This window comes from Maylandia zebra, linkage group LG9, assembly GCF_041146795.1.
Source record: "Maylandia zebra isolate NMK-2024a linkage group LG9, Mzebra_GT3a, whole genome shotgun sequence".
NCBI lineage: Eukaryota > Metazoa > Chordata > Actinopteri > Cichliformes > Cichlidae > Maylandia > Maylandia zebra.
In genome coordinates, this window is record NC_135175.1 from 27,378,976 (window position 1) to 27,393,288 (window position 14,313).

At 39.6% G+C, this 14,313-nt stretch overlaps 1 protein-coding gene across 4 annotated transcripts in view; it reads right to left on the reverse strand.

The window, feature by feature from the left end:
* myo3a (myosin IIIA) overlaps window positions 1-3,338 on the reverse strand; it is a 69,613-nt gene extending 66,275 nt beyond the window's left edge. For all 4 annotated transcript variants that reach the window (XM_004551880.3, XM_076888287.1, XM_076888286.1 and 1 more), the window contains exons 1-2: window positions 3,222-3,338; window positions 2,071-2,254 (exon numbers count right to left, since the gene is read on the reverse strand). In XM_004551880.3, coding sequence (XP_004551937.3) covers window positions 2,071-2,254; window positions 3,222-3,223 — 186 coding nt within the window. In that variant the 5' untranslated portion in view covers window positions 3,224-3,338. The remainder of the gene's footprint in view (window positions 1-2,070; window positions 2,255-3,221) is intronic.
* Window positions 3,339-14,313: the final 10,975 nt, after the last annotated feature.

Consider the following 14,313-nt stretch of genomic DNA (forward strand, 5'->3'; position numbering starts at 1 on the left):
AGCTTGAAACTAAACATAACATACAGTATTTAAAAAAATCTGTACTGCATCTTCTATATGTGAACGAAATAAGTGCAGTGATTAAGATTATGGTAATGATGCGCTTTGCGTTTCTTAATAATTAGAAACAAATCCCCTCCCAAATTAATGAGACTTGAAGAATGTGTTTAATAGAAGAACCCTGCTGCTCATTAAATGCCTCTAAATAAACCATGCACTATAACGTAGACTCAAAATAGACAACACAATCGATGAAGAACGGTAACAAACAGACTACTCAAATATGGTAATGCTCAGAAATGTAACACATCTGAAGTAATCTTCTGTAAATGGTAAATCTAGTAATTATAAAAAATGTTGACTCTATAGGACAGATCAGTCCCACAATGTCAAGTTTAACATCATGTTTCCCTGCAGCATGACAAAGTCTTCTTCTCATTAGGCCGTTTCTTTTTTTTCTTCTCCTTCTTCACACACTTCTGCTGTAATGCCAAATTTGTGTTTTGGCTCTGTGCTAAAGCACCCCACAAGCAACGCAAGTCCAAAATGATCAGAGTGCTAAACTGATATCATCAGAGGCAATTTGCTGAGATAATTTGCTGATGGTTGTAGATGGGAAGAATAGTTACAAGAATCTCGCTTGAGGTGTTTCCAACCTGCTTGGCTTTATTCTCTTCACAGGCTGAGAACAAAGCAGAGCAGAGTGATGTTTATCTTACCGAGGGCAGAGCTAATAAGTCAGACTACACTGACGATTTGATTTTTTGTGCTTGCAAAGCCAGAGGTTTTTCACATCATAAAGGTTTTTCTTTCTTTGTGAGATGGTGGGGCCTTTACTGTTTACTTCTCAGTAAGTTTTCTACCCAGCTATTTAGATTTCCTTTTAAATACCAGCTGGTATACATAGCCTATGGGCACGCTTCAGATGAAATGTAAAGAAAAATCATAACTTTTAACCTTGGAAGATCATGTGCACTCCCTGTTCCAGATATAAATCTCTAAAAAAAAAAAAAAGGTAAAAGGTAAAAAATAATGAAACATATAAAATACACATTTTCAGTTTAAAAAGATGAAATTTGATCACATTTAAGGTGTCATACAACAGGGAAAACTACACTAACAATCAACTAAAACTAAAGTAAAGATGCAGGAAAGTAAAAACACCCAGAAATCGATGATGTAAATTAAACACTTGCCATGTCACAAGACATAAACGTGTACTTCTTGTGCCATCACTAAGAGCAAAACAATATGTATAGATATATATACCAATCAGGCATTAACATGACATTATGCTTAAAATTGTGTTGGTCCCCCTTTTGCTGTAGTTGGGGCCTCACTTGTTTAACCAGCACAATCCACAGATGGTCGATTGTTGGCATCTTGTTGGCGCTTTTGGTGGCAAACAAGCCTCAGCATGGGCACGGTGACTGGTCTATAGCCCCATAAGCAACAAACTATAATGCACTGTGTATTCTGACACCTTTCTATCACAACCAGCATTGCATTTTTACCGATTTGAGCTACTCTCATCTGCTCATCTGTTGGATCAGACCCAATGGTCAGCCTTTGCTCCCTGTGTACATCAATGAGCTTTGACTGTCCATGACACTGTTGCTGGTTCATCTGTAGCTGGTCAGTGAGTCATCAGAGCTTTGGTAATTTTTACACACTGTGCACTTGGCACTGATCAGTTTCGCTCTATAAGTTCTTGGTCTGACATTTTGTGGCTGAATCACTGTGTTTTCTAAATGTCAGATGTGAAATATGTGGAATATTTAGGAGGGAAAAATTTCACAAATGCACCTGTTGCAATGGCGACATCCGTTGCAGTGCCATACTGAAATTCAGTGAACTCTATAGAATGACCTATTCTAAGCGCTGGATTCCCTGAAAACACCTGAATTCAAAGATTAAGTGATATGATCCAGTACTTACAGAAACAAATTACAAAAACATATTACAATTCCAGATTGTAGCCGTTACTTTCTTTGTTTCAGTCATAAAAAATATTGAAGAAGTCTTAAAGCTCTTTCACAATGTACTTACTATGTAACAAACTCAACTTACATGGATCGGATCCAGTATCTTCACAGCTGCTTTACTTCCATCTATTTTATTAAGCACCTTATAGACTTTTCCATAGGTCCCTTTACCAATTGTCTCGATGATTTCCCAGGTGTCGGTCGGATCTGGAAAGTTGTCAAAGACAATCGATTTCCCTGATCGTGGAAACATCTTTAGGAGATATCTCCTGCAGAATGGGAAAAACACATGTACATGTGGGTCAGTGATAGAGAAGGGGCAGGCGGTAAGTTGGGGGGGGGGGACATTGTGCTGTGTGTGACCTATATTATACACCAGTTAGTGCAGCTATACTGTTATTAATCCATGTCTGAACTGAGTAAACACATTAGTAAAGAGCTCAGATGAAGGGGATTTAAAGCTATTGTGCAAGTACATAATGTACAGTAGATCTTTTCCTTCAGATTCTAAATTCAACACCTGAAGCTTAATCAGATGAGTGTTCAAAGTTCACGGTTTGTTTGGGAATTAAACTGGAAGTGTTTTACTTGAGGATAATCCGGGGATGCAATATAGATGGGGGGTTAAATTGGGTCTTTAGGGGATTTAACGCCCATCTATATCTGCAGTAAATATTACATCTAGAGGAAATAGCTTTGATTTTCAGCAGATTGAAGCTTTATAACATAACAATGCATAAAAATAAAGGCAACAACTGTGCTTGCCTTCATTAAGACTCTTCAGTGTCCTGTTACAGATAAATGGGATGTCTTAGCTTTAAGTCACAGCTTTTCTGTAAACACTCAGAGGGGTGTGCTTCCTGCTTTCAGGTCCAATAAGACACATTCCCAATTTTTAAGGCTGATATCATTCAGCACCAAATTGATCAAGATATTCAGCAAGATACATCCAAAATGGCAAGGTGATAATATGTACATATATTTTAAAAAGCAAACAGCTATTAGTAAATAAACCCATATGTTGTCTTTGCATGGAAATATGCAGAGGAAAGTTCAGGTTCTGCAGATCAATCAGATAATTACATGAAATGCAATTACAGCCAAATCTCAAGAGAGTCTTTCGTGTATCCTTCAAAGGTGTCTGTCTGTCATCACAGATTTGTTCCCATAACTCAAAGAACCACATCCACAAAGCTAAAGCAAAGACAAAAGCACAACTCTCTAAATCAAACTTACATTATTCTCCGAAATCAATGCAGCACATTTTTTGGGGGAAAACAAAGCAATTAATCCATTTCTGTGCAAAAGGTTAGCAGTGGCAGGCCAGCCTGGCCCGGCAGTGAGTACCACAAACAGAGGAGGAGCTAACGAAAGCTAATCTCACTAGCAATTCCCCTGCTGCAGGGCTGCCATTGGAAACTAGCTCTGAGAGATTGGAGATACAGTGGGATTAGCAGGAATTAGTCTCTGTTGCAGCATGAGCCTTTCCCCATATAGATGCCCATTCACACACAAAAGAAAACTAGCTCGAGTGGAAGTGCACAGTGATGCAAAAAGCCTTCTTCTTCTTTTTATTATCATTTTTCACTTTATTTTGCGGTGAGAGAAGACTGCCACCCAGGGTGCCATCTTATACTCAGCTCCTGCAGTTATTTTATCTGAACTAGTTAAGATGATTTAAATTGTACAGATTCCTGCACACAGCAAGATAAAACTGGCAGACAGGCACATTATTTTGCAGAGATATCATCAGCCATTGCCCATGCAGAGCAATTAGACTCCTATACATGTATCCTTGTGTAGGTAATTGCACTTGTAATGTACATTGCCCAAGTAATCCACAGACATCCTCAATAATACATCATTGCCTGTGTGTGTCAACATGCTGCGACACATGAGAGGGGAGGGCGAAACCTAAGGACTCACAGTGGACACCTCCAACAGGATCACAAGCTGCAAGGAAGTAACCCTTTAGAGGAGGCAGTGTGCGTGAGTTTGTGACTGCATGCATGTGGTTATTTAAGCTTGTGTGCCCCAGAGTACTGGCTGCCTGTCACTTTTCATTAGCTGTTAAAGGTTGTGGCATTAACCATAGTCTGTGTGCACAAATAATGAAATGCAGATGTGTAACTGAGCATGTATTTACTGCTTTGCTATTATTTGATAGAAATAATACAGTTTTGTTGCTGTTGTTTTGTGTCTTGTTTATGTGAAAATTAAATATAAATGTGTGGGGGTTTTTTAAGTCAAGTGAAGGCACACTCCTTGATCTGAGTGGCGTCTGATCAGGACGTCTGGCCACTTGAGGCTACTCTGTAACCCTGATGAATAGGTTAACGTTTCAGCTTAACCGTGGCACATGAAGTTTGCCCGTCTACAAGCTGAGATAATCTGCCTCACTGGGCTCATCAAAGTCAAAAAACGCAGCGCTCCCACTCAGACAACATGAGCTTGGTAAAAGAATTCTGTGAAGCAAGTGGCTACGACTGGAAAGACACAGAAAAAGATCCTCATAATATCAAGCCAAATAAGCCCATGTGAATAGATGAAACTTGAAAGCATAGCCACAGAATTTATTAGAAATAATATAAAAGTACAAACAATAAGGCATGTCAAATCTTGCAAACAGTTCATCGACAGCTGTAGCAGCTTAACTTCTCCACATAGTAAACATAAGTTACACTTTACAATCTTTACAGACTTAAATGTTGCCAAATTATTACAAGTGAACTAACTTTACTGACCTTTGATGGCTTGCAGTGAAAAGGCACAAAGCGAACAGAGACACATGGATGGTAAGGATAAAGCATAGATTGCACTTTCACATATGCACGCGTACACACACACGGTATCCATACAGCCTGCACTGGGCTACTACTGAGCCACTCCCAAAGTTTGCAAATAAGAAATCCAAATGAAGCAGCCTTGACGTGTTTATGTTTGCAGTCAAAGCTGAAAACATGTTTAGGTAAGTCAAGAAGCTGGATCAGCCAGTATAAAAAGTTAGTATCATACTTACTCTTTCCTAAGTGCATTAACATGCTTGGGTATCAGTTGTGGATGGCAGCAGCAGCAGCAACAGACCAGAGCAGGATGTTGTTCCTGTGTGCCCCAGCCACCTCTGCTATGTATTATACATCAAGAATAAGGAACACTCGCAAAGTTATTATCCCCAAGTAATTGGTTTTAGTAATTATCTTAGGCATGAGGACATCCAGTAGCCAGCAGCCGATCAATTGATAGTGTCATAAATTAACCTGCAGAAGACAAGCTAACAACGGGCAAGTATACGGACGACAACAAGGAGCGAGTCAGGTGAAACAGGCCATGGCTGCTCTGGTGCTCCTCTCAGCATCATTCAGCAGTGTCCCATTACACGGGTGCTGCTGGGCAAAGAGTCCCAGCAGTGCCAGCAGAGCTCGGCTGAGAGTTCAGTTCAAAGGGCTCGAGTGATGTTATCTGAAACCTGCTTCACATAAAGTTTATTTAATGCAGTCATTTTATATCAGTAAATCCAACTCTTTCTCGCTTTTGACGCGTAGAATGAAGTCAGAGAGTCAAATATTGTAAGGATGAACAAAACCTGAGAAAGAGATTATATTTATTTTCACTGCATGTGAGCGCCCTGTTTGCACAGACTCTAAAAAAAAAAGACTAACGTGACATCATCTATTGATTAGCCCTATTATGAAAAACTGACCTTGATGTTTTCAGCGTTGCCGTCTTCGTGTTTTGAAAGCGAGGTGTGAGAAACCAAGGCACCACACCTCATTAGCCAATCAAGATATTCTGGATGATCTTCCTTCTTGACTCTAATAATGACCATAATTTACCAAATGAACGTAATGGTTTATTTAATATGACATTGAAATAGTGACTGAGTCTGTAAAGCCATCAGGGAAGCGTTTTCAGAGGTCTCGGAATGAGGGAAAGACTGACTCAGCTGAGCTGGGGCTAGTAGTTGCTACAAAATCTGTGCCATGACCAGTATGAATCATTGATACAAGGCAGTACAGAGCCATGCTTTCATGTACTTTGACCCAAATTTTAACCCTACAGTCTATATGTGGCAGCAGAAATCAAGACCCATCAGAGCAGGGAAGATTTTTCCAGTCTTCAGTTGTCTAATTCTGGCAAGCCCCTGTGATTGCAGCCTCAGTTTTCTGTTGTCAGGTGATAGGAGTGGCTGTTCTGCTGCTTCAAGATTTCATGTGCTGTTTGTTCAGAGATGCACTTTGGTAAACGTTGGTTATTCGAGTTACCCTTGGCACTTTTCCTCTGATGTCTGGCATCAACAAACCATTTTAACCCAAAGAACTGCCAGTCCATTAACGAGCAGCTGAACAAAAATACCTAATATAGTGGCCATGACTTTTAGAACTATATGACAGTCTTCTTAGAAAGTTGCATCCATTACACACTAATAGCCTCTTAAGATGTAAAGCTGCAGACATGATGGCTGAAGAAACTCTCATCACTCTTTAGCTTAAGAGTGACTCTTTAAAAGCTTCACAACACAGGGAAAAGCCAGTAAAAAACAAATCTATAACGACCTGTTTGTCTTCTTAATTTTGACAAAACCGGTCTCTATCAGTGCTCATGATGTGTGAAGCGAGCTATCATTTGCCTTTCAGTCATCTCGTTTGTTTACATTAATAGTACATTTGATTTGTCAGTGCACCAAACACTTAAAAACAATTAACAGTCCAGAGGAGAGAAGTGAGACTTCATGCAGCATAGTTTCCTTTGTAAATTATTGATTCTGCCAAAACTGTCAGAAAGTAATTGTTGTAGCAGTGAAGCTGATAATTTATCAAACACACTAACAGATGGCACAGCGATTATTTTCTCCTGAACACGCAGAGGCGTGTCTTCATCGTGTCGTGCAGTCGAGTCAGGAAGAATATTACACGTGTTTGGCTGATTGATCATAACCAATTCACCACTTTAATTGGAAGATTCTGGGTACTGTACAGCTGATTTGACACAGTCAGTCAAAGATCACACAGACTTGCATTAGCAATCACTTGTATACAGACACACGCTTTCAGTATGACAGTTTCTTACAATAAAAGTCTGGATTTTCTTCTGTTTAACATGACACATGCTCTGTGTAGCTCCACATATGCTTCGATTCTTTCATTTCTGAAATGAATAAGGCTTTATGCTCTCCACAGATACTGTAATTCATAAACCATCAGGCAAGCTGTGACCATTAGGGTCACTGTTATTTCCGTTCAGTAAAGGAAAACAACCCACTCTGCAAGATGACATGTAATAGGCAGTTAACTGATTTAGGTAACCTCACGCTTAAGCTGAAATATTCATGCAGCTTCTCAGGTATTATCTCACAGGAACACATGCATAAAGGCTCTTTAATGTTGTACTTTTGTCTTTTCTCTTTGCACAGGCAGTTACTTTATTGTTTGCATTTATTGACTCTTTTTTTAGGGAGTAAATTTGTGACTTGGGGAACTGTAAGCAATTACTCCTAGATAAACAGCATTATGAATAATGGAGGCATTTCCCTGATAACTAACACACACACAAAGGCTGAAATTATACTCTGATTATAGAAAAGTCCGGAGAAAGTTTGGTAGGATGGACTGGAAAAGACATAACAAGGAAACGGCAATTTCCAAGGAGAAAGAAAAATAAGACACCATCCAAAAAACTAATTTCAAATGGCTCCAGTCTCATTTGAAAAAACCCCCCAAAAAAACAACAGTAGGTCCAGTGCTTTGACCATGTCACAAAGCCTCATCAATCATTTGGCTTTGCGGCGCCTGCTTTTTGGCCAATAATAAATCTGGCGAGCAGTGATGTCTCTGTCTATTACCGGCACTTTATGAATCCTAGTTCTGTCTTCAGCACCAGTACCCCCCACCGATGACCCACACTGTCCGGCCTTGGGAGGAGGGGGAAAGTGGGGGTGGGGTGGCTGAATAATCAACGTGCTGACTTAAAGTGTGGGTCCTTCAAGCACAACCTCCGGGCTTGGGCAACTGCAGTGCACCAACCTCATTTCCTGCTCTGCTGCTTCACAAATGGCTCCTGGAAGCTGAACCAAAACCAAGGATGGAGATGCACTGATGGCAATAATAGCCTCGTGATTAGAGCGGGCAAAGGTCCAGTACAGTGTGCAGACTCTCCCTGTGCTCCAGTCCTCACTATTTCACCAGTTTAGCACCAGAAACATACAAAGGAAAACAACTCAGGGATGATTTTCATTTACTGCATGTCCTTGTGATTTTTATACAACTTGGTCATTTTGCCCATTTCCTCTGATATTAGCTAATTGACAGCACTGTTTTATGTTCACCAGGTACAAGGTAAAATATTTCAGCAACTATTATCTGTATTGTCATGAAGCTAAAGCACAAACTGTCACAAAATACCAACATTTACTGTCACAATCATCTGACTTTGATTAGTTCCCACAGCAATCAAAAACTATTCACTTACCAAAACGCAGAGCGCAGGATGTTTTGTGGATATGACATTTTCACTCATGGTTACTGGGCAATGGATCAAAAAATGGCAATGCTCTGACTATTAAGTTGATATTTTTGAATGTGTTGCTAAAAAATGCAACAACTCTTCTTCTGCTTTGTCTTCTGCTTCGTGGAGGCAAAGCTGCCTTCTTCACCAGTAAAATGAGCACATTACTATTAACACTGGTCTAACAAACCTGTTTATCTCACACTCTACCTTCATGTGTGAACAAGACATAAACTCCTCTGGCAATCCAAAAGGATACTGGCCTTAGAATTGGAGATTTGACTCTCAACCTGGCTGCTTCACTTTCAGATGTAAACACCTTGGCGAAGATTACCATCTGATTCGTCACTGTGTGCCAAAAGCACACACTGAAGTGCCGTTTTGAGATTCCTAAAGTTGACATCCTAGCGGCACCTTGAGATCCTGCATGCAGGGATAGAAACAGAGTCCACCACACACTGAAAATATAATGGACCAACACAGCTCTCACTTTGGTTACATAATAACCTAATGGCTGGAAGTACCACACCATTACCTTGCACTCACATATGAGCACATACAGGTTTCCCTGGGACACAAGGTTATAGGACTTCTTCAAGGGAATGAGAAACAGTCTGGACTTATTTAGCCTTAGGTTGCTTCTATAGAGGGCTTCACAGTGTGTTTCTCATTCACCCATTCACACTCTTACAAACGAATAAAACTCTGTAGTGTCAGTGGCTTAATGATGACCCCCCTCCCATGAAGCCTAACGAGCATTGGTCCTCTTGAATCTAAGGCTTGACATTTGAGAAAACAAACATACAGAGAACTGAAAACTAGAAGTATGAGATTGTTCTTTGATTTAAACAATTTTTTCCCACATTGAAACATTCACATCACTCTTACAAAATTATATGTCCAACACACACACAAGTAGGTTGTGTAACAACTTACTCCAAAGTACACCGGTTTAACAAAAATCCCTCCTTGCCAAATACCACATATGAAATATTGGACGAGAACCCACGTGCCCACAGTGAAATGTGTTACGTGTTACATAAGCGGTTAATAGGCTTAATTTCCTGACAGGTAACCTACATACTGCTCTGCTGCACTCTGAGTCGCTAGTCTCTACACCGTGAAGCATCATCCTTTCGCACTGATGCTGCGCTGACGAGATAGCTCGACACACGTAAGATGGCTGCATGATGGCTGAATAATCCTTTCTGCATACAGTATGGAACTGTGCATCCGTCTAGTTTGATCCGACACTGATTTTTTTCAGTCAGTTTAGGTCCTGCATGTTTTGTAAAAGCAGAAATATTACCTTAATTTTCCAACAAAAAGAAAAAAAATCTCTGGAACACAGTTTAAGAAACAGAGAGTCTTACCTGAAATGAAAGAGGCTGCTTTCAGACATGTCTTCAGTCCTTTACAGGCAGATCATTTGTGAAATGTGTTGGGATTCAGAGTAGTGCAAGGGTTGAGAACAATTATGTTGTTGAAAATGAAGTGCCACTTGCAAGCAAGTCATTCAGCTTTGTCTGCTCTAGCCCACTCATTAAACTCTGGAATATTACAGATATCACTGCATTGTGATTTATTCATTTATTTTGGTGTTATGCAGAAATAATGAATATTGTGCAGTATATGAAAGCATTGTAGTGATTGGATAATCACAATAAACACTTAAAAGTTTGGTTAGAGCAAGTTTTCTTTAACATTACACAACTTTAGTGACTTTGACGTCACATTACAAAGAAAACTGAAGCATAAATGTTCATAAAGATTGGGCTCAATTTCTCCCTTTTATGCCTTTTCTAGAGCATGCTGCTTTAAAAGCAGCCATAAACATTTTTGTGGCCTCAAACCTCTGTTCATGATATGCTGGCCTGAAGGACAAGCAAGAATTCATTAGGTTTGATTGACTGATTGATAAAGATATTGATAAGTCCCATCTGACACTTTGTATGTGGAATGTAGGAATCGATACCGCTCTCATGATATTGGTAGCCATGAGTGTTGCACCACCATCGTGTCTTAGTGTTTTATTGCTTTATCCTTCAAGCTTCTGTTCCGAAGCCACAGAAATGTAAATGTTTATGTAAATATCTTGAATTTCCTGTCTATTCGTTGACCTACATAAGCCCAATGTCTCCGTCCACCTATTTTGTGCACTGCTGCTAAAGTAATTAGTAGAAACAGTGTCACAGTGTCCCATTCTCCCTTCATTCGCTGTACTAATCACATGGACATACTTGAAAATGCTGAGTGGAATAATGGTAGGACACAATCAAGGGAAATCAGAGATCACTTCAAGGAGATTTAAGGAGTGACGCTCTGATTGTTGATGCCGCTGTCATGCAGATCAGTGGATGGCTGGCTGGGTCTGCAGCACCCGAGTCGACTCAGTCTGTGAAGACTGATTGAATAAGGCTACTGATGAGGCTATTGTGACCGTGGGTACGTGGTGTGAATGCATGACAGGCTCATGGCTGGCGTCAATGACTGGCCGCCATTGTGGCAAACCACTGGGCTGTGACTTACCCAGCTGTGGTGCACACATATCATGAAGCACTGAAATGAGTATTGGGATTGTGCAGTTGATAGAAAGATCATTAGGCAATCATTACTACAATATACATGCATGCTGCTCAATTTGGTCAGCCTTTGTTCAGCTGACCTGACAACCTTGCTCATTATAACATTAATGTGCATAGTCTGGGACACTTTTACTGCTGGGAGTCACATGAAATTAGACAATCTCTAATTGCAAATTGGTTTCTTTTGCTATCATGCAGGCAAGCACACCATGAAAACTGGGGAACTGCAGCACAACCTCAACATATATAGCTAATCTAAGTATCTCATGAGCTTCGTGAATGGATTTATTGAAGGCTGTAGGATGTGAATTGGATGAATGACAGTCTATTTATATCTGCCTTTGATATTCAGACATTTAATTTTCATTTTGATCTCCTTAATCGGACACAGTATTTCTTTGAGACATTAGCACCCTTTGCAACTCTACAAATGCTAATTCGAGCTATTCACAGAAAGCTAATAATTATGTTGAATTATTAGTTTTCTATAAATATGCATAAGACTTTTACCACAGTGTGTATACTGGAAGGGTTTGATAGATATCAAATACTTGATTCGGTGCTTTGAGTCAAATGCTAAACTTCAGCATGCTAACATGGTAATTTATCTAATTTATGCTAAGTCATGTTGTTTACCATCTTAGCCTTCTGTCACACATGCTTAGAGACTGTTCTAAAACCCACTGGTGCCTACTTATGCTAGGGAAAATGGTCATTCTCCAACCAGTTAATGGTTAGTTTCTGGCAGTTGAGGCTCTTCGTGTTGTACCAAAAACATGCTTGCGATTGCCTTGGTTGCTAGCAGACTTCTCTGGTCAGTGCTAGATTGCATGAAAGATGCCAGCTTGTGTGCAAACACTGGCCAACTACTTACTAATTAGTAATGAAACTGTGACACAAAAAGAGGCCATTGCATCTTTTAAAATGTGTAGATTTCAGCAGTAAGACACATCATTGACCTTGAAGGTGATTGGTCACTGTTTCGAAGATGTGTTGGCTAGTGTTTAAACGCTAGTCTGGATCTTTCAAACAAACTTACAGGCAATTATGGCAATCTGTTAGCAACCATAATAACCAAAATGTTTTGGTACAGTGCTTTGTGACTGACTTCACTAAACAAAAGCATAAACTTTGTGTGTGGGCCTTTAAAGTTTGTAGTCGAGTCATTTATGATATATGGAAATACATTTATGCCTCTTTGACAATACAAGTGTTAAATATATTATTTTCAACTTCTAATGACTAAATTTAAGAATATCTCTAATAAATAAAACTAAGGGTATATGTATGGAAACACAGCCATTAAAAAGTATTCCTATATTGAATATAATGTGGTCATAAATTACTTCAATTCTCCCCTTTTTGTTTCACCATGGTTTTCAAGGTGAAACAAAAAGGGGAGAATATATTAAAGGGTTAAAGGCTGACTTCATGATAGCACTAAATAAATAAAAAAATCAAATAAATATAAATCAAGTCAAATAAACCAATAAGTTAAATGCAAGAAAAACACTGCCATCCCCAGAGGCATGGTTAAAAAGTTTGTGGCCCAGGAATCTCAGTAAGTGCATTAAATAAAGTACACACTGTGAACAATAAACAGCTTTTGACCACGCTGTTTGCCCACTCCACTGTCATCCCACATTAGAAAAACCAGAAGGGGTTCATGACCCTGTGCTGAACAGTCCCAGCCATGACTCACCATCAAAACAGAGTTTGTCCTGTTCACCGGTAGAGAGGAGTTGCATAACTTGGCAATGCAAATGCCCCGCTTTGCGCTTCAGTATTCATATCTGTCTATCAACAATTCTGTCTGTGATTTTGGGAGTTTTTGTTATAGCATCCCTTTAAGCCGTGGTAAAAGTTGACTTGACTTATATAAAGGATGACATCCAGAGAAAAAAAGTTCTGATTTTACTTATAGCTACACTCCCATATTACCTGTTACAAATGCCTAACATTAAAAGGCTTAAAAATATACCCATATGGCCTGGTTCTCCATCCAACTGCATATTGGAGCTTCATTAGAAGCTATGAAATTCAAGTATTTTAGTACTGAGATCTGGTGACTGTGCCTGAGGCCATTTTAGTGACATGTTCAGGAAACCACTTTGACATTACCGGGCTTTTCACATGAAGTGCTGTCCTGCTCATCAGAAGATGGCTACACTTTGGACATAAAGGGATGGACATGGTCAGCAAATGCTGCCATCTTTACTAGACTTGTATAGTCCCAAACAAATATGGGTACATATACAAGTCTTCTCAAGATATGATCTCACACATATGAAAAAAACTATAACAGCAACTGATAGCAAGAATGCCAGTTGTCCTTAAAACCTTTCATTATCTGCAGATATATTTATTTATTTATTATCCTGTGAATCTATAAAGGCACGTATAAGGGAACATGCAATGTGTGAAAACAGACAGACTGGAAAACCCATCACTGTGAAATTAACATGTGTTATCAGAACAAAGGTCAAGTTGAAGGAAAGATCTGCTGCTGCTAATTTGATAAAAATCCCTCCTCCATGAAAAACTGCAAACACTCATCCTATGAGAGAAATACCAGAGATGCTGTATGTTACACATCATCACGTCTTTCTTTCATTGCCTTTTCTGACTGGCTTTCTACTGTCATCATGAAAGACACTCGCATTTGCCTCGCGGCTAAACCTCACATCTGTCTGTGTTTCCAGATAATACGACAGCTCTGATCAGCGGTTAATGGCCAGCGGCATTTTAGTCATTTCACTCCTCCGCTTTCTTCGTTTTCTTTTAAAATAATCTACGCATTTTTTTCCTTATCATTAAACCCCAAAAGACCCAGAGGACCTGCAAATGAATCACTCATGCTGAAATACATCTGGGGACAAACAGCCACCGCTGAGATGATGCTGATTCGTGTGGCGTTTGGATGAAATCCAAGCTCGTCTCTGAAACATATTGTGATGCATTCACTGTCTAAGTTGTTTGTCTGCATGTACCCAGTCCCCTTCAAATGATTTTTTTTCTCTTTTTTGGCCCAAAGATGTCTGCTTTGCCCTGCGTCACTGCACGAATAACCAACAGGATTTAAGGGTGGGGTTGGGGTTCCTTCAAGCTGTCATTTTGCGTGTTCTTCTACGTCACAAGCATCACCTCTTAACACCAGTTTCTATGGAGAAGAGGGTAAAAAATAGTCTTTTCTGGGGTTTTTTCTTTTTACTTTTGTGGGAGAATGCAGATTAACAAAATGT